Consider the following 21,855-nt stretch of genomic DNA (forward strand, 5'->3'; position numbering starts at 1 on the left):
TAGCTGTAACATAACTTCCACCTCTCTCTAGTTCCACCCCACCACACCCCTAGAGATAAATGTGAATATTCCATTAGCCTTTTCAAATTGTCTTTTGCAACTGTCCACTAGCTTTTGGCAATTTCTGTACTTGGACCCCTAAATCTCCTTGTTCATCCACAGTTCCTAGCTTCTCCCCATTTTGAAAATAATCTGATCGATCATTCTTGGGTCCAAAGTTGATGGACTCATACCTTCTGACATTGAACTCCATCTAACACAGTTCTGCCCACTCACTTAATCTATTAGCGTTCCTTTGCAACACTCTGCTCCCATCTACACTTTACTGTGACAGCTATATAACATAAGAAACACGAGCAAGTGTCAGCAATGCAGGCCCTCAAGCCTGCTCAGTTGTTCAATAAAATTGATTTGATCTTCTACTTCAACTCTATTTTCCCCATACTATCCCGACATCTTTTGATTCTCTTTATGTCCAAAAGCTATCTATCTCATTCTTCAATATACTCAACGACTAAGTATCCACAGGCCTCTGGTGTAGAGAATTCCAAAGAAGTTTCTCCTCTTCCTCAGTCCTATGCGGCGATCCCTTATCCTGAGGTTATGACCCTTAGTTCAAGACACTCTAGCCACAGGAAACAGCTCTCAGCATCTACCCTGTCGAGTCCTCTAAGAAATTTACACATATCAGTGGGATAATTTCTCATTCTCCTAAACTCCAGAGATGATGTTCTATGTTCTGTTATAGGCCCATAGTACTCACTATCCTCTTGGCAGGATCAATCTAGTGAGCCTTTGTTGTACCCCCTCTAAAGCAAGTGAATCCTTCCTTAGGTAAGGAATTACACAGTACACAGTACTCCAGGTGTGCTCTCCAAAGCCCTATATAGTTGCAGCAAGACTTCTTGCTCTTGTACTCCAATCCCCTTGCAATAAAGGCTAACATACCGTTTGCTATGCTAATTGCTTGCGTGTTTGTGATTTGTGATGTCTCAGAAGAATTGATTATGTGCAGTAACATTTTATTTATTTATGATGCCATTTGAAGGGACAGAAACATCTGAATCTTGTAAGAGTTTAGATTTTTTTTTTTCCTTGAATAACATCTGAATTCCTACTAATCTTTATTTGAAGGGCTATTTGAAAATAGTGGCACAGTGGTTAGCACCGCAACCTCACAGCTCCAGGGACCCGGGTTCGATTCTGGGTACTGCCTGTGCAGAGTTTTCTCCCTGTGACCGCGTGGATTTCCGCCGGGTGCTCCGGTTTCCTCCCACAGCCAAAGACTTGCAGGTGATAGGTAAATTGGCTGTTGTAAATTGTCCCTTGTGTAGGTAGGTGGTAGGGAATGCAGGATTACTGTAGGGTTAGTATAAATGGGTGGTTGTTGGTCGGCACAGACTCGGTGGGCCAAAGGGCCTGTTTCAGTGCTGTATCTCTAAATAAATAAATAAAACTCACTATCTTCAATATCCCACGTATTCATTTAAAGGCTGAATTTTAATAGTAGCGGCGAGCTTCAAAAAGTGTGCCACAAAGCCGCTGCGATATTCCACCCGGCACCCCCGCCCCCTGCTGCTGATGACGTAGAGGGGGCGGGTGCTTCATCCCCGGCAATAATGTCCAGTGCCACCATGCAGGCGTTGGCACCATTTTTAAAGGGTTTCAAGCCCTGACAGGTTATTTAAATTTTTAAAGGTCCCAGTGTGTGAAAAATTTAAATAAATTTTATATTTGAATCCCCTCTCCCACCCCCCACCCCGCCAAGCCCAATGAGTACTCAAAATATATAAATTTCCCTTACCCCCCCCCCCCCAAAAACAAACTTTTATTCTGATGCCGAACGTCTCCCCACCACCCCGCCACTGAGCTTCGTTACCTTTGACCCACCATCCCCTCAGCCAATAGCAGAAGGCTTCTCCGTTTCTCCCACCAGCCCCCCCCCCCCCCCCACTGCCGAAAATTTCACTCCTCTCCCTCCCCACCAGTGTTGCGCCTCGGATCTCCAAACAGCGATCCGATGGCGCGTGACTTCTGGCAACTGGCCGGATTATCTACATGGGACGGCCATCACAACGAGTTAAGTAATTATTGCTGAAAATAGAGACATGTCGAAGATTTTCGTCTTGTCCTCATCAGGACAATTCGCAAGAATACCAATGTACTGGAAACAACAAATTTATACTGTATGAGAAGAGAGTGCTGATTGGTTGGCAAATGGACTCTGGTATAGGCGTTGCCATGGAGAATGCACCAGTTTATGGTGACTAAAAGCTAACTGCCAAGCTTTGTTTGAAATTTAAACCAGGCAGCTTGACTCTAATTAAGGCCTTGCCCTGAGGAATAAACCCGTGAATGGCTGTCACTTATTTTGTTTAGCTGAAACTGGCGCAATGTGTGTACATGTTCTTTCTGTCTACAAATAACTGGGCCCTGCGTATTAATATATGTAGCTTCCAGTATGTGCAAATGGTGGGCTGTCCCGGAAGGATTTTCCAGTCTCCACCGCCCCCGTCATGACCCCTGACGTCGGGTGGGGGGTAGTCAATAAAACTCAGCCCTGTCTAAATTCCAAAGACGTAATGATGCTAGGTCACAAGGATGCTCTGATTGTTCGTCTCGAGTTTCTGCACCTATCTTGGGTAACCTGTCTGGTTGAGAATCATAGACCTTCTTGCCTCTATTGGGTTCTGTCAAAATTTCTCAATTGGACCAGTCGATAAAGTGTACTTGGTAATAAAGCTTTCTATCTCTGGGTAGATGGTATCTATCTCTGGATCGATGGCATTGTAAAGCAAATTAGTCTGTTGCCTCAACATCCCCATGATTTACTTTTTCCCACCTTCCTGTCAAGCAGTTATGAGGGAAATTCCCAGAGCAATGAATGGAAAGAGGAGAAAATGGTCATCTGTGGTTCAATAGACTTAAAAATAATCGTGCTTAACTACAACTTTTAGTTCCTCAGCTCCTGTTGTTCGTTTATATGTATGTTTACTTACATTTGAGGATAGAATCTTGATTGCATTTACTTTTAATGATCATGCTCATTTGGAAATCACTGAAATTTTGAAATAGAAAGCTGATCTTTTTCAGAAAGTACTTTGGCGAGAAGATTGCCTTCTATTTTGCCTGGCTTGGAGTATACACACAATTGCTGATTCCAGCATCTACTGTTGGGATCATAGTGTTCCTGTATGGCTGTGCAACTGTTAATGAGAATATTCCCAGGTAAAGTTAGAACTTAAAAAAAATTATGTACATGTCTTTTTCAGTTATTTTTGTCTGGGGGCTTTCAAATTAATTTAATTTTTTGTTTAAAAATACCCTGTTAAAAATCTTGAAGAGCTGTCAATATAAAATGGGTAAACTGTAAACCTGCTTTTTCGTTGCATTACCTAAAGCAAATGCACACTGAGTAAACCCCATTCTTTGTTAGAGTCTTGTTAAGTGTGTATTAATTGAGTGCTTAATTGTATCCAGGTGGTGGGAATTCACTTGTGCTCCTATAAATAGGAGCAGACTGAAACTGTAGTTGTTGGGTTTGGAGATGCATGTTTGTAATGTGTATCTCTGTAAATAAATGTTTATAAACTAGTGTAGAGCTTGGCTCCAGTTCTATCCTTCACTGCCTGGCGATCTGGAATAGGACAGTATGGGTTCTTGGAGAAAACATGGATTATAAGTGCTGCGGTTGCATAGTTCTTTCAAAGAACAGGCTCGATGAGCCAAATGGACTCCTTTTGTGCTGTATCTATCTGGGGTTCTATATAATGCCCACCTTGGATCCTAGATTGGATTTTATAATGAGAGCAATCCAGTAAAAAGCAGGATTTGGAAAACAGTCTAGTTCAGTATAGATCAAAGCCTGTAATAGGTTTTCCTCACGACTGCTTCCAACGTTAGCTGCAGAATTCAAGAAGCAGGTCCTTTATTAAAAATGCATTTTTTTGTGTTTAAATCCGTTGCAGAATTTGAATATGACAGTGGATTAACATATGAAAATAGGTTTGAATCTAGCCTGGTCTTGTGTAAAGTTTCCTCTTGACTACCAGCTTTAATGGTCATATTTGCAATGATCTTGGGTCATTTTAACCCAGTTTCTACAAAGCAAAGACCTACAGCAGAAAGCTGCCCCTAACGTAGCAAAAGAGGTAATAAATTACCAAACTGCTTCAGAAAAAGCCACAAACAGGAAAGTCTTTAAAGGTCGGAATGAATAACTGTTTTTAAAACACAATATAGAGACTTTTAACCCACTCTGCTTCACTTGACCTGGGAGCCTTTGATGCTAATGGGGTTAAACAAAAAATGGTCCATTCACCAGTACTGGTATAATTCATCCTAGCACAAGGATTCACCCAAAATATTAATAGCTGATTTAAAAAGGAAATAGCTTCAGTTTTCCTAGTTAAAGAAAATATGCAAACCTACAGCTCAAATGGTTTACACACACTGAGCCTGTCCCACGGGACTAGTCTCTTGCTTCACCTCTTCTGCAAATGTGACCTCTTCAAAAGTTTCTTTAGCCGCAAATTGATTTATCCTGTTAAAACAAAGGTTTGTTTTGCATTAAGCAGAGGAGATGTGTTTTTGAGCAATTATAATTGCTATTTAGATTGTAAAACTATTGCACTGCAGAGCTGCCAGTGCACCTCAAAGGAATTCATTGTGTGGAGCACTGCTGCAATGTTGCAAACTGATGAGATGCTGCAGAAATACAAGAATTATTTGTTGCTGAGCAGTTTATTTACACACTCAGAACTGAAGTTGCAATTCAAATCAGTGTAGGACAAGTTCCAGTTTGACTTTTTAAGATGTGATCCATCCTCCATTGATTGGAGTTTCTAGTTAAACTTGTGCTTAATAGAATCACATAGAATTTACAGCACAGAAACAGGCCATTCGGCTCGACTGGGTCAATTGATGCCAATTCATTGCCTGCAGTTATATATCGCAATCAGTTTTGAATTGTAATCATGTTACTACAGGTAAGGACATCACAGTCCCAGGTCTGTAACACTATAATATAATCATTCAACAGTATCCAACACATCAAAGTAAATGTTAATATATTTCCATCTAATAATTCAATTTTTTGGTTGGTATTTGTCTTAAACGTTTCCTTTGATTGTTATTGAAAGAAGAGTCCCTTAATGCCTATTTCAAATACTAATAACTTTAGAATACCGTTCCAATTTATTAATCTATTTTAATCTAGATATTTTAGGAATTCCGCTCGTCTGATATTCTTTGTCCATCGTACAAGAATTGCCTCAACATGTTACCTTGCATGAATGAGTCACTGAAGGAAATTAATCAGCAAAACTAAATGAGATTATTACTTCCAGTGGCAGGATGATGTTTCTAAATGCCCTAACATTTTATTTAAGTATTGGTACAATGAATAAAATATCTATAACAGTGGAAGATTGAGAGTGATCAACATTTAAAGCACCCAACGGGCTCTCTCTCATTTGATTGAAATAATTTGAGATTTTCTTTACAGTAGCATGCAGTAATATTGCATTCCAGTAATCCCATTATGACTTGAAATCTGTACATAGCTATGCTTTTTGATTATTTGGAGTCTTGTACCTGAAAACACTAACGATGAGGTTAAAACTGGGCTGAATTGTCTGCCTTTTGTTCAGCAGAAATAGGGTGGTAATTCCCCCAAAATGGTGGGCAATGACAGACTGCCCCATTGCGGCGTCATTCTGGCTGCGGCAATGTACACTGGGGAGGACAGTGTGGATCCTAGAATCAGGTGGGAGGCTAATTTTAAAATGGAGGTTGGGGGTTTGATAATAGGTCCCTCATGGCCATTTTGGGACTGAACTAGTTGGAGCAGGCACCATGCAGGCTCCCACCGGTATCAATAAGAGGTCAAGCTGAAGAGAATCCCCTTCATTTTAGTTGGGGCTAGGAGGGGCCAGAGTGCTCCTCTGGCCATACGAACCCAGCCCGGAGTAGCCCAGTTTATGGTCCCCCTCCCTATGCCCTGCCTAATAATGGGGCAGTCTGGGTCCAGCAGACTGCGCTGGGGAGCTTGGTTGCTAGCTGCAACTTGCCAGCCCAATGCAACTGAGGCCCGGTCCTAAAAATGGTTCAGGTCTTATGAAAGTCTATTCGCCAGTTAACAAATTTCATTGGCCAATCACCCAGCCTTGGTCTCTGGGGGTCAAATCCTTGGACTATTGCTATCAAAGGATCCAATGAACTTTAACTACATCGTGTCTACCGGGCCTTTTAAAGATGACTGCACTTCAATTTTAAGCCCATCTCATTTCTGAATGAACTTCAACAAGATAACTTGTATTTTTCCTTCTCTCTCTGACAACAGCATGGAAATGTGTGACCATCGCACCAATATCACAATGTGCCCACTGTGTGACAAAACGTGCAATTACTGGAAGCTGAGCACTACCTGTGCCACAGCACGAGCAAGCCATCTGTTTGATAATCCCGCAACAGTTTTCTATTCCATTTTTATGGCATTATGGGGTAAGGAACCTTATCTAACCTTATCCATTTTAAGTATTAAAATTAAAGGTAATACTGAATGCCAGGAATTGATTTTGATAAACTGTCCAATTTTGCAAGTTGCACTATGTCCCATTTATCATTCATGTAGCCGTTAAATTTAAAGCAAAATAAAACGAGAGAAAACACAAGTTAAAGAAGGGACTTGCGCAGAGGTGATTAGAGGTGTTTTTAAAAAAAAAAAAGTGCTACAGGGTCCTGGAAAAAAAATTGGCAGTAGATTGAGTACAGCTAGTCTGCAGGAGAATTAAAAACTGGGTGTAGATCATGTTATACTTGGATCAAAAATTATATACAACATAAAAGTGGTTTGGTAAGTTGGAAGCACATTTGGATCAAGTTTGAATTTATCTGGTGTAAAACTGTAAAAATATTTAGTCTATGGAAAACAGTTATCTGTGTTCTCTACTTTTACCTAGAAATACATAGAGTATACAGCACAAAAGCAAGCCATTCAACTCCACTCGAGCCTCCTCCCATCCTTCCTCATCTAACTCAGCTAGCATACCCTCTATTCCATTCTCCCTCATATTTATCTAGCTTCCCCTTAAATACATCTATGCTATTCGCCTCAACTACTCCCTGTTGTACTGAGTTCTACATTCTTGCCACTCTCTGGGTAAAGAAGTTGCTTCTGAATTCCCTATTAGATTTCCTGGTGACTTTATTATATTGACGGCCTTTCATTTCACTCTTCCCTACAAGTGGAAGCACTCCTAGGTCAGCTGTATCGAAACCTTTAATAGTTTTAAAGACATCTGTTAGGTCACCCCTTACTTAGCCTTCTCTCTCTCTTTCAAGAGAAAAGAGCCCTAGCTGTTCATTTTTTGTCAATAGGTATAACTTTGCAGTTCTGGGATCATCCTTGCAAACCTTTTTTTTTTTTTTTGGCACCTTCTCCAGTGCCTATATATCCTTTTTTTCATAATATGGCAACCAGAGACATACACAGTGCTTAGTGTGATCCAAACAAGGTTGGATACAAGTTTAGCATAACTTCATGGCTTTTCAATTCTATCCGTCTAGAAATAAATCCTAGTGCTTGGTTTGCTTTTGGTCTGGCCTTACAGACTGCCTCACTACGGTTAGTGATCTGTGGATTTGTACTCCCAGATCCTTTTTGCTCCTCTATCCTATTTGGATTCTTATTTTTCAAGTAATATATGATCATATTTTTCTTACCAAAATTCAATACCTCATGCCTATCTGTTTAAGTTCTGCAGTTTATTAATGTCGTCTTGTAATTTTGTTGCAATCTTCCTCATTATTGGCTATCTCTCTCAATTTAACATAATCTGCAAAGTTAGAAATTTATATTTTTGATTCCAAGCTCTAAGTCATTAATATAAATTCTGAACAACAGTGATCCCAGCACTGATCCTTATGGGACCCCACCTCTTACCTTCTACCACTCTGAATACCTACACTTTTACCCCTACTCTCTGCTTTCTGTCTTTCAGCCAGCTAGCTAGCTATCCATTCTGCTACTCGTCCCCTGACTCCTCATGCTCTTGCCTTATTCGTTAGTCCGTTATGCGGTTCCTTATTGAAGGCCTTTTGGAAATCTAAATATATTGCATCTATTACATTACCCTTGTCTACTTTCTTCAAAGAACTCAATAGGGTTGATCAAGCAAGACTTTGCCTTTTGAAATCCATGTTAATTATTGATTATTTTTGGTTGATTTTCTATTTCCTCCTTTTAATGGGTATTCCATTATTTTTACAACTACCGATGTTAAGCTGACTGGTCCATAGATCCCTGGACATGTTCTATTTCCCTTCTTAAAAATAGGCATATTGTTAACTATCCACCAGTCATCTGGCATTACACCTTTTTTCTAATGAATTATTAAGTATGTGCAGCAGTGCCTCTATCACCTCCGTAGATACTTTTAGAATGCGTGGACGCAATCTGTCTGGCACAGGGATTTTATCCTTTGAGTTTGACCAGGTAATTTAATATTTATCCCCCTTTAAGTTTAAACATGGTTATATCATTTCAAATCTCATCTTCCGATGTCACATCCACTTGATCATAAACATTGGAGCAAGATAATTATTTAATATTTCTGCCTGTGATTTTATCCTGACTATCCCTTAATGGCCCTGTTCCCATACTGACTTTCCTTATTTTATTTGCCTGTAAAATACTTTACTATATTTTATGTTGTTGTATAATTTAATTCCATACTTCCTCTCCAAGTTCCGAGTAGTTTCTTGACTTCTGTCCTAGTCTTTTCATATTTTCCCTTGTCATGATCTCCTCAATTGTCCACTTATTTGGTGTGGGTCCCTTTCCTTACCCTTGATATTTCCCTTGCATCTTTATTCATCTATTAGTATTCATCTCATTAGTATGTAGGTTGTTTTTGTTTAATAGTGAAATATATTTTTCCTGGGCTTTGTTGAACAATGTTTCCCATTGCTGTTCTTGTTATGAAAGTGCTGCTTTTTGTTTAAAATATTTTTTGAGGAAATTCATAGCCAAACTGAAGAAATGTTGGACCAGTTTTTTTTCAAGAGGGTCATCAAGAAGACACAAAGAGCTTTTTTGGCAACAATGTTTACTGATTGTCATATGACTCAAGTTAAAAATACAACAGAAACCCTGGTAACTGGGGAAGATGCGTGCAGAGATGTGGCAGTCGCGCGCCCCTTGACAGGACAAGCCCAGGAGCGGCAGAGCTCACCTGAGAGAGCAGCAAACTCATGAGCCTTTGGTTGTAGTGTCAGTGTTTGCTTTCTGGAATGAGATAAAGTTAGTGCCTGCTGCTGCTGAAGTGTCAGAGGAAGAAACCAGATTCTTGCTGAATGTTTAAAGAGTCAAACCTGCAGAAGGAGGAGAGAATTCCCAAGGAAGGAGAGAAGACCACAACCCAGCTCAGCTTTCCAGCACCCTTCGACAAGACCCTGAGAACTCCATTGTGTCTACTCATCTCGTCTCCTGTCTTTGAAGAAAAGCCTGCTAAATTAATTCTCAACGCTGCCTGAAAAGAGCTGTTCTAAAAGATCCCAGTGACCTGTCTACATGCACTCAGAGGCTAGACTGAATGCCAGTTTTGGAACACAACATATCTCATCTGTGTTTTCCTCAAGAATGTGCAAGTATTCAGCCCAAATGTTTTTTGTCTGTAACAGCTCTGACCAAAAATCCCTTCTTATTTTTCCAATTGGGGTGTGTGTGTGTGTGTGTGTGTGTGTGGTATGCGTGTTTGGGTGTGTCTAAGGTTAAAAGGGAACTTTAAAATTTAAATCTGTGTGTTTATGCTTTGTTTCATTATTTCATTACTGGTTAAGACTTTTTTTTTATAATAAACTGATAATTTTTGTGGTTATTAAAGAAACCTGGTTGGTGTGTTTTATTCTGGGGAAAAATAGATTATATGATTGACCGTATCTGTCAGTGGGAAAATTTATATATATGTTGTGACACATGGAGAAGTGGAGCAAGAATAAACGATGCACTCCTCCTGCCTCAGTCGTAACATTCTACATTGTTGTTTGCCAATATCGTTGTCCATTTTATTTTCCCAAGTTCTATTCTAAGCTCCTCAAAATCATTTTTTTCCAATCTATTCACATGATCTTTGTCATGCTTATGTCCTTCTCAATAATTATCCTAAGCTGTTTTACTCCGTGCTCACTGTTGTCTAGATGTTTCCCAATTTTTATTTCTCTCATCCACTCTGGTTTCCCATTACCAGATCCAGTAGCAAATCCTCCCTTGTTGGGTTTCTTGCACACTGGATTAGAAAGAGTCCTGTACATATTGTAGGAGCTCCATTCCCTTAACCCTTTTAGCTGCCTCCTCTGGCCAATTAATTTTGTGGTAATAGAAATCCCCATAGTTATTCTGTGTTTGGTAATCATCACATACTGATGCTCACAAGCTTTAATGTCCATTTAATAGACAAGCAACTATGTAGTGAGTATTATTTTTAATTTTGTACACCAATTAGGTTGTCTTTTAGTCTGCCTGCAGGCTATCTAAGTGCATGATGCAAAAGGTTTTGGATTCCTAATGCTACTGTGCACCTATAAAGTAAATGATTTGCCCCCCTCTTGATCACATTTGTTGTCTTACAAAAATCAGAGTTTGGAAAATGTAAATTTGTTTCCACATAGTTCTATTTGAGATCAATTGTCATATAGCCCCGATCAGCTAAGTTTCTGGTGCTGATATTTGCTCTTGAGCCATCAATAGGGTAAGTGAAAGGATTTCTTTTTATTTTATAAGTGGATGTTGCTGCTGTGTGTTTGTTTTATGTAATCACCTGAGTTTAAGTATGCAATGACCTGCAGGGACCTGTTTGAGTTCGTGGCTATGTACTGGTCGCGAGCACAGGAGACACACTAGTGCAGTGATGTGAAAAATTCATTTGCTAGCTGGCACTCAGCATACAAGTTGTAGGTTTGACGTGTAATCCAATACAGCCATTACAGTGGCTTTCATTACTCTGGACCACGTTAGTCTTCCGGTGGTTGTCTACTTTCATTTAATGCTGAAGAATTGCATCGGCCAACTGAAGCTAAGAACTCTGCAGACTGAAGGCAATCTTATTTTTCAAATTTGTTCCCTTCTCCAAAAAAAAGCAATGGAACCCAAAGCAGCGAAAAATAATTAAACTTCATTCAACACTGGGACTGGCATGCAGCTTGGGCTGGCCATTTATTTTAATTTACGCTATTATCCTAAAATGCACATAACATCACAGAAATAAAGGCCCTTATATTTGGGGGGAGCGAATGGGCGCATGTGTCTGCGGCTGGGAAACATGGAACGTAAATATTTGCTACTCCGGGATATCCAGTGGTTAAATAATGGGGCATAGTGAGAGGCTCAGAGTGTCAGCAAGGAGGAAGCGATCATGGTGTGGGGATCTGAAGATAGCTGGGAGGAAGGCTGATCATGTTTGTGGGGGTGGTGGGATGTGGTTCTTGAAGGGCACAGGGAGGTCTGGTGGTTATGGCAGGTTTGCTTAAGGGGCCACTTGAGGTGGGGGGAGGAGTTGTGAGTGAGCAAGTGCTTCTGACCCATAGGAAGTGCTGGAAAAGCACTGGCCTGCCGAATCTAGCTATTTCTGCCTGCCTTCAGCTGCTGGGTTTCCTGAGACCTGGGAAACTAGGACCGCAGCTGTTAAATTCAAATTTTTCCCAAAATTGGAGGAGCGGTGCCTCATTATAATATAATCATGGACCTGCCTTTCCATGGTCAGTTACGCGGATGCCCCCAAACATGCCATGATTAAATCTGAAGTAGGCGTGTCACATTGGTTTTGGGTTGGCTTTCATTTTTTTTCGAAATATGCTTTTCATCTCTTCTCTGACTGCCCTCTTGCTGCTGTTATGCTGAAGGGAATAGGTGGATAAGGGAGCAGGTTTTTTTTAAGAGATACAGCACTGAAACAGGCCCTTCGGCCCACCGAGTCTGTGCCAACCAACAACCACCCATTTATACTAATCCTACATTAATCCCATATTCCCTACCACATCCCCACCATTCTCCTACCACCTACCTACCTACACTAGGGCAATTTACAATGGCCAATTTACCTATCAAACTGCAAGTCTTTGGCTGTGGAAGGAAACCGGAGCACCCGGCGGAAACCTACGTGGTCACAGAGAGAACTTGCACACTCCGCACAGGCAGTACCCAGAACCGAACCCAGATCGCTGGAGCTGTGAGGCTGCGGTGCTAATGGCAACGCCACTGTACCGCCCCAAGTTGAGAAGAGATAATTGTGCGTGTGAGAGGAGGTGTGTGTGGAGTTGTGGTTACCAACCATCCAGGAACTGAAAATTAATCTCCATTATTTGCAAGCAACTTTGTTATACGTGTTGGCCTCAGCAGCTACATTCTTCCAGGTCTCTCTCTCATCACCTTTTGTATGATGTTTCTGCAGTTCCTTATATTAGTCCTGAGTTTTCTCCCTGTAGGATTTGTACATGCCATTTATGGCTCTTTATCTCAGCTTTAATTTGTTTACTGATCCATTTAGGGTCATGTTTGTTTAATCAGAGTTTGTTGGTTTTGGGAATGTGCTTATACTGCATGCTCAAAAATTAAAACTGGTCCTGCCAGTTGAGTTGTCACACTGATTGGAAGCTCTGTGCACATTTTTTTAAGAAGAAATGGCTTGTGCACCGAAAACTGGAAATTTCTTGGCCACGTTGACATTGCAAAGAGTAGTTGTTTCAGGCTTGCTTTAATGATGCACGTTTGTAAGTCATTATCTGTGATGCAGACTGGCTAAATCACAGATGTAATGGGCAAGATCGTGCTGGAAAAATAATGGTGTTGTCGGCACACGCTATTGTTAATGTACGTATCTGCCACCAAGTTCAGGCAATTGAGATATGCAGAGTTGCGAATCTCCAGAACCTGCTGATTGATGTATGGTGCTTCACACAAATGACCTCTCTCCCTAACCTCTCAACTTTGAAGAACTTGCTGGATTTGCCCTTCAAACTCAGCACAGAAAGGTAAACCTGGTAATAAAAAGGTACTTATGCTCTTCAACAAAGTGGTAATTGTTAATGCGGTGTCATTCGAATTCTCTGGCCCAGAAATTGAACAAGTTAAACTGTGGAGTCTCATTCCTTCAGATGCTTTAAAAATCGATTTTACAAATGTCCAATTTTAAGTTTAATTTGCTTTCTTACTTTTCTTTCGATCTCCTTTTCTCTCTCAATCCAGTCTTTCTCTCCCTCTCTCCATTTCTCTTTCCATACCTGATTTGGCTCTAATGCACCTCCTTCTCAGCCCTTCCTGTTATTTCTCAATCCATAAAGTTTGTTGGTTGAGGAAAGACACTGTTGGTCCCATCATTCACTGAGGTCCCAGATGTCCAATTCCCCTCACCACACTGTTATCAGCTCTCACTTCCAGCAAGTTACACTGCAAATATTTTTTGACCTAGAGCATGCAGGAGAAAGTCTAACTGGGCACTCTAAAATGTCCATTGTGTTGAAATCTAAATTGCACTGCATAGTATTTAATAGACAACTGTTTGTAGAATATTTTAAAGCAACAGAGATCCTTGTAATTCTGTCTGATTTTTATATTCCAAAAATAATAATTTATTTTCTATGCCATGGTGCTGAAGGAATTCTATGCAGCATCAGACAGGCTGACATTTTTTATGCTTAGCCTGCAATCAACACTCTCAGCAGTACGAAGACCCTACAATACTGTTGAGAATAGCAGTTGAATTGATTGGCAACTGCATGTCGGATGGTGCGTAGAATTATTTCAGTATCATGATATAGAAAATAAAATAAAACCCACTGCTTCCATGGGCCATGCACAAACTATTCTATAGGGGACTCTATAACCACCCATTAATTCTCCCGGGAGAAATTATTTTCATGTAAATATTCCCTGATCCCCCAAGGTAATCAAAAAAATTTCCAGGATATTACCCATCCCCACATCACCAGTATTCAGTCTTGGCTGACTGCCCTTCACCTTTTATCTTCCCCCCGCCCCCCCCCCCCCCCCCAACCAAATTCCATGGCCTGAACTGCATGGAAACAATTGTATCTGTTCTATCATCTGCCTCTACAGGATGTTGTATATGTCCATTGCACTGATATCTTGATGGATGTGTGCTTTGGCCTTGGAGCAATGATGGAATCTCCTTTTTGAGGTGCTTTAGTGAAGTACTAAGATGCTTTGTTCCCATTAGATTTTATTAAAAAGTGGGATGTGCTATGTTAAGATCTTGTTGGAAAAGGGCAATAAAGGCATCGGTTGCTGTGTTTTTGAATGGAGAATCCTAATGAGCTACCAAAAATCCTTTGGTAAACTAGCGCAAAGGCTTGTAATATTGAAAATGTCTTGATTGTGAAGCACCTCTTTTTAAAAAAAAAATTATGTAGTTCTGTATAATTGTGTCCAAATGAATTGAATCATCTGGTTGGAAAGTGAGTTTATAAGAGAGAAATTTCATTTTACATACAGCCTTTCATGCTCCTTGGGGCAACCCCAGGTCTTTACAGCCAATGAAGTACTTTTTTTTTTAAAGTGTAGTCTCTGCTGTAATGACAAGGGAAACAAAAAGCTGTTTTTTTTTAAACGCCATGTTGATTTTTTTATGTATGTTGAGCCACAATATAATATTTTTACAACAGCTCTGTGCTTAGAAAAACATTTAATGCAAATACTAGGGATGAGTATTTGAGATATTAAATGGTTTTTGGCTTCACCTTCAATTTGGTGACATTGGCGACTGGAAAAAAAACTATATCATGGCATCACCAATGAAACAATGAAGGGCATTCATGTCACCATTAGACTGGCAGTCATCGAGTGGGCACTCGCCATATAATAACCAATGATCGTATTGCCCCATTGGGCGCTAGATGAATATGGATTCAATCTCGCCTGTCCACTCAGTAAATTATAAAAGATGGTTGTTTTCTTCCCAGGAGACCCCAGAGCAAACCTGGATGAAAACCCTCAATTCTAAACTAGTGTTGGCCAATGCATAAGCTGCTATTCACATGTGGCTAATTGGGAAAGCAGATGTGGCTAATTACATTGAGATAGTAACTAAAATATGAGTCAAAAACAGTCAGTGAGCATGTGATCATGTATGCATGCTCACTTTGTTTTGTGTGTTGGTAAAATGGTAAGACGCAAAGCAGAGTGAATGAGCTTTTTTTTTATTTGAGTGCTTTACTTCCTTGGTGACTGAAGAACAGGTAGATGTTTCAGGAAATATACATATGAAATGTGTGTGGTGTTTTTGCTGATTGTATTGTATTGCTGTAGCTAGTCCACAATTTCTATTGGACAACACTCTTCTAGAATGTTAGGATTAAATTATCCCTTCAGGTGCTGCCTTCGCTGCTGCCAATAAGAATATATTTTACTGATGATCAACCTGCAAAGTTAAAATAACTAAACAGAAGACAACCTGAGGTCATACTCAAAGAAAAAAAGTCACACATTTGTCCTGATTACATCAAACTACAATGTCCTCTGCCTCAATTGACTGTTTTTCACTACGTGGGACGTATTTATGTCAAAATGTTGTCCCCTGCTCTAGAACGGACAGTGAGTGCCCAGATGAGCAAGGAAACCAGTATCATAGTCATATGTTAGAACACAGAAGGAGACCACTCGAACAATTAGTCCCACTCCCCTGCTCTCTCCCCATAGCCTTGTAAATGTTTTCTTTTCAAATATTTATCTAATTCCCTTTTGAGAGTTACTTTTGAATCTGCTTCCACCAGCCCATTAGACAGTGCATTCTAAATCTTAACTCTGCATCTTTTTTTTTTTATAAACGTTTCCTCATGTCTCCTCTGGTTCTTTTGCCAATCACCTTTTAAATCTGTATCCTTTTGGTTATCAACCTCCTACCAATGGAAACAGTTTCTCCTTATTTACTCTATCAAAACTGTTCATGATTCTGAATGGTATGTTTAATGTTTAACCAGTTAACAATGTAATACTCAACTCGGAGAGAATAAGAAGCATGGAATAGAGGAAGGGTGAAATAAATTTTTGAATGTTGATCTTTTTTCAAATGGTTATTGTATTTAATATTGTAATTGCTATTTCTGACCTCGAGAGTAGCATTGCTGTAAGATTGGAGGATTTTTAGTATTGTATGGTTTTTGACCTTTCAAAAAAGAATTAAGTCAGGCTGGTCTAGGGAGCGCATAATTTCCTTCAGGGCTTAAAAACAGTTACTGTTGGGCACTAAGAGGGAAAAGAGCCGCACCATCTCCCGTCTCCGCACAAATTAAGTCAGGGGGCAGGAAGGCCTATGAATGGCGTTCCCGTCCTGCTGCCAATTGAGGCCCTTAAGTGGGCTATTAATGCCCAATTAAGGACCTCATCCCACCACTGCTGATAGCCCAGCAGCAGGCGGGCCTGTCACCGCACAGGGAGCATGTCAAGCAAACCCATGCGGGTTGCTTGCCAACTCCAGGGGATGGGGTGGGGTCCCTTGTTAAAAGGCACTTAGTGCCTGATCGAGGGACCCGGGAAAGGTGGGGGGGAGCCTGCTGAGAGCCACCCCCCCCCCCCCCCCGTGATCCCCATCCCACGAAACCCAACTTGCCCTGTCTTATCCGTGGCCTGGGTCCAGTACCTGCAGCAGCCACCACTTCCGCGGTAGAGCTGCCAACCTCTAATTGGCCGGCAGCTCTCATCATGCAGGACTTCCGTCACTGGAGTCCTTAATTCCAGGGAAGGCCTGCCGCTGACCACTTAAGTGCCTAATTGGCACATATTGCGGTGGGCCTTCCCCACAGGAGGCGATGCAGGGGTCTTGCTGGCGCTTCACTCAGTGGTCGAAATGTCCATTGCCCAGATAAAATCCCCATCTGAGCGAAAAGCCAGGAAAGGTAAATCAAATGTTTTTTGGTTTTTAAATTGCAGGTAGCATTAATCTATTCATTGCTTGCTGAATTCATTGCAATGTCCATTATGGGATAACTTCCTTTGATTTCCTGCATTCCACAAGATCTGTTTTGACACTGTCTCTGGGTTAAGTAGGTGCACTTAATATGGCAAGAAATACAACATAAATTTCATTAATGTTGATGTGTAGAATGTGAAAAATAATCTCCAAACCATGTAACTGAATTGACTTCCTTTCTTTGTTGTGAGGGCACATTCCATTTATCTAACGACATAGCATTGCACCAATCATTTTCCACATCTAACATACACAAATGGAATGAAAACACATTCCGATTTTTGAGATGTATAAACAGTCTAAATGTACATTATTGTATATTTCTGGACAGATGAAATCTCCTGGTATATATGAACCCATTTCTGATTGAATATTTCTGATGGAATAAATTAAAAACAGCAAGAAAAAAAAAATGGGGCTGTTGTACATTCAACCAGATGCTCCAACAGAAAAATATTTTGTGCAGACATTCTTGTTGTGCTTGTTTTGCTTGTCTAGGCTAGCCTTTTTATTACTCCATGGACTCCCTTCCTGCTCCCTTGTGCACTTGCCCAACTATTTGGCAAATGTTTGCAGAACATCTGTGTCTAAACATTTTTTGGAAGATGTGGCTTTACCTTGTTCCTCCTCCTTGGAGTTCACTCAATACCTGCTTGAGCTGTAGTTTGCTGTGGGATTCCCATTTTAAAAAAAGAACATTTCCCTGAAGATGGCATGCCTCAAGAAGCTTGCCTAATTGGAGGAAATTCTATTTGTGCGTGGTCTCTGTTATCCAGCATATTACTTATCACAACCTATGCCATTATATAAAGTGCCTGCTTTTCCATAGAGCAGTTACATAACTGTTTCCAGGAGCTGTCAACCTAAGAGATGTCTCTAGAAAATAATTAATTGAGGTAGCAGCAAAATGAAACACTACACTTGTCAGAAATCATCTTGTTCTCCCTTCCCACCCTCATTTTCCATATCTTATGCTTCCTGTTCCACTTATTCCCTCTCTCATAAGTGTTTCCCATGTGGGTAAGTGAGCAAGTGAGTTCAATGCCCTCCTGGGGAGTCAGATGCTACTGTTGGGGACTAATTCTTTCTCCCCACTACAGGATGTAAAATAGAATTCATTTTCCTCAATAACATGATATTTGACCTAACTCATTGGTTATGGAATTGTCTAAACACATATTGAACTATAGATTTAGATTTTTGCATTCAGAAGATTCCAAGCTTGTGTGTACATATTTACGAAAAATGATCTTCGTATTTCCCACTTCCTTTTACAAGGCTGCCTCTGACCTATAAACTAAATGTAGGGCTCCAGTGCTATAAAGGCTCCAATACTCCATTGGAGAGGGTTTTGCTAAGATCCTTTTACTGCTCTGTGCAGGTAACAACTGTGGCTGCTAATGGTAGCAAGGTCAAGTTGGATCCACCATTTTAAGGCCTGGCCGTGGACTTACTTTTCTTTTGGCATTGCTAACTATGCACAACTTCCTGTGACATCAGAGCAGACCAGTATAGTTGCAAACATGACTTTACACCAACTGCACAGGTGAAATTATCTGCTGGTGCCTCTTCCATCTTGTGCAAGTGGAGTAGGTATAGCAGCAAGAGAATTGGCCTGTATTAAATGACCACATCTAAGGAACATTTTCATACAAGCCTGCCTTAAATAGTTTAACACAACATGTTATAGATTTTTGTTCTTTTATTTATTCCTGGTATGTGGGTGTCTCTGGCAAGGCTAGCATTTGTTGTCTGTCCCTACTTGTCCTGAGAACGTGGTGGCCTTTTTCTCGAACTAAGCAGTTTGATGTAACCAAGTTGCTTGCTAGGCCACTTTAGAGGGTGGTTGAAAGTTAACCACAATGGCGTGGAAGTCACATCTGTAGGCCAGACCAGGCAAGGATGACGGGTTTCTTTTCCGAAGGACGTTTGGTTAACTAGCTGAGTTGTTACAATAATCCAACAGCTTCCTCAACCCTTTTACTAATGAAAGTGTTTTTTTCAGATTAAATTAATTTCAAATTTGCAAACTGCTGTGGTGGGATCCGATCATGTTCTCTGGATTATTAGTTTACGCCTCTGGGTTATCAGTCCAGCCACATCCTTAAATAAGAAATATATGCAAGTGGAAGTGATTCCGTGATTATAAGTGTGGTCTCTAGCACTATGTGGCTAGTCTCAGTACAAGGAGTGGGATGGTTACACTTGGACAGTGTACATTTATAGTTGAAGTAAATTGTTAGTGTGTTTGTCGAGAGCTTGTGGTTCCAAGTGTAATATAATGCTGTTTTAACCTTGGAAACCAACCTATGACTCTCTATAAATGATATGATGAATTTAAAAAGTAAATCAAAGTGAAGTTCTAGTAAAGTCATAAATTATAAAAGGAATTTATTTAGGAATCGAATATTGGGGAGAGATTGTTTTACTGTAATATGCTTACTCTGTATTGTCTATGGTAAGAAAAGCCAATAGAACGGTAGGAATACGAAGTAGAATCTATTTGACTAAGTGGAGCAGCTGTTCTCTTTTCTAATCAAAAGCTAAATATAGATCTCATCACATGTAGAGATTTAAATCCACTTAAACCAGCTTTGTATCAAACCTAAAGCACAAATTCTATGTGTCTTCATGATCGCAATGTCATCAGCACTAACTGAAGTATTGCCATCAGCGCAAGGCCACTGACTGAAGTATTGCCAGCAGAACACAGGGCAGAAATGGGAGGGAATTTCCTCAAAACCGCAACCAAGAAAGCAGGCACTACTGAGCAGGTCAGGTAACATCTGTGGAGAAACAGAAGTTGATGTTTCAGGTCTAAGTTCCTTGGGACGGGAATGTTTTCTTTTATTCATGGAACGTGAGCGTTGCTGGCAGGGTCAGCATTTATTGCCCATCCCTAATTGCCTTTGGGAATCTTCCTGAATTGCTGCAGTCCATGTGGTGTAGGTCTGCCCACAATGCTGTTACGGAGTTCAAGGATATTGACCCAACGACAGTGAAGAATGGCAATTATAATTCCAAGTCAGGATGTTGTGTGACTTGGAAGGGAACTTGCAGGTAGTGGTATTCTCCTGCTGCCCTTGTCCCTCTAGGTGGTAGAGGTTGTGGGTTTGGAAGATGCTGTCCAAGGATCCTTGGCAATTGCTGCAATGCAACATGTAGCTGGCACAGACTGCTGCCACTGTACATCGGTGGTGGAGGGCGTGACTGTTTAAGGTGGTGGATGGGGTGCTGATCATGTATGATGCTTTGTCCTGGATGGTGTCGAGCTTCTTGAGTGTTATTGGACCAGTGGTGAGTGTTCCATCATACTCCAGATTTGTGCTTGTAGATGGTGCACAGACTTTGGGTAGTCAGGAGATGAGTTAATTGTCACAGATATTACAGATGAACAGTAGTTGATAAGCAATAGGGAGGGAAGCAGGGCGAAACCCCACAAATCATTCTGTTTAATTTCTATGAGACGTGTTTCAGTGCAGGACAGAAGGTGGTTAAATGGAAGCAGTGGTATTAGCAGATGAAAGAATGAGAGAAATAAGATGTTTAAACGACCCAGTGTGTGGATATCCATGGAGGGATCAGTAGAAACAGACGCATAAGAAATCAGCAAAACAGACCAGGCAGTCTGGTGGAAGAAAATTAGGAGGCTTGCACCAAGTGTGCAGACTATCCAGTGGAAGTTTCCCCCACTGAGCAGCTCAGGCAACATCTGTGGAGACCAACCAACCATCGCCCAACCTGGAAATGCCAGCACATTCATCCCATGTGGCCAATATGTACTACCAGAGAGAAAATAGGAGTTAGTTAGGGTCTGAAGTCAAAGTCAGTGTTAAGGCCAGAGAGCTGCAAATTGTTTAATGGAAAGATGAGGTTCTGTTCCTTGAGCTCCCTTGGAACAGTGTAAGAGGCTAAAGACAGAGGTCAGAGTGGGACGGCAAGTGACAGGTTGTGGCTGCAGACAAAACAAAGGTGTTCAACCAATCAGATTTCTTCTGGTGACTATTTTCAGATTGGAAATCGTAAATGTATTCTTTATGACCTGGCTCTTGATTTTGCCCCAAATTAAGAAAATGTTGCCCTTAAATTCCAGGGAAGTAACATCTACGTTGGTCACTGAGTCTTGCCCTGTTCTGTGGTGAAGAATAGCTTTCAATCTCATGTACATGAGCCATGCAACAATATTGTTTCAGTTCTATGTTCCTGTAATTGAGAGTCATGTAGTCAGAAATAGAATGTCACATCAAGTATTCCTATTGCTTTTCCCGAGAGATTCAGCTACACAGTGCAAAGAAGTTGATTTAAAGCTAGCTTATGTAAGATAATGGACTCTTAGTAAAACAAATGGTTTTAATGGATGGTTGTAGTAGAAAGTTTGACTAGCATTGTGCAACGGGTGCTAAATATTATCAAAATAGGGCTTTTAGTATTTATAAGAATTTAAACAAGTCGAGCTAACTTGTTATACAGAGGCTTTTTGACCAGTTGGTTGTTTATAGTCTGCGCTATTCGTTCCATTAATCTATAGGTGCAGGACATGGTGGAGAGCTTTAGGAACGATTGTCCAAAGTCATCTGTTCCTCTCAAATAGGCTCCATTTATCATATGTCATATCTCAAATTATATAACTGCATCCCAAAATATTAATTTCTGAAAGAATGGTCTATGAGGAAACAAGAAAACCATTGGAAAATGTTGTGCGCTCCATCACAGTTACTGTTGCATTCTTCTATTTGTCAAACTTAGCAGGAAGGAATTTGTACTTTTACTATGTCCTCAGGACATCCCAAAATGTTTCACTGGCAATTAATTACTTCTGATGTGTTGTCACTTTTGCATTTTCGGAAAACAGGAGCCAATTTGTGTACAGAAA

At 40.6% G+C, this 21,855-nt stretch overlaps 1 protein-coding gene across 3 annotated transcripts in view; it reads left to right on the top strand.

The window, feature by feature from the left end:
- ano1a (anoctamin 1, calcium activated chloride channel a) overlaps window positions 1-21,855 on the top strand; it is a 235,581-nt gene that overhangs the window by 146,802 nt on the left and 66,924 nt on the right. For all 3 annotated transcript variants that reach the window (XM_068046540.1, XM_068046542.1, XM_068046543.1), the window contains exons 11-12: window positions 3,094-3,228; window positions 6,344-6,504. In XM_068046540.1, the coding sequence (XP_067902641.1) occupies window positions 3,094-3,228; window positions 6,344-6,504 (296 nt within the window). The remainder of the gene's footprint in view (window positions 1-3,093; window positions 3,229-6,343; window positions 6,505-21,855) is intronic.

This window comes from Heterodontus francisci, chromosome 14 (genome assembly GCF_036365525.1).
Source record: "Heterodontus francisci isolate sHetFra1 chromosome 14, sHetFra1.hap1, whole genome shotgun sequence".
Lineage (NCBI taxonomy): Eukaryota > Metazoa > Chordata > Chondrichthyes > Heterodontiformes > Heterodontidae > Heterodontus > Heterodontus francisci.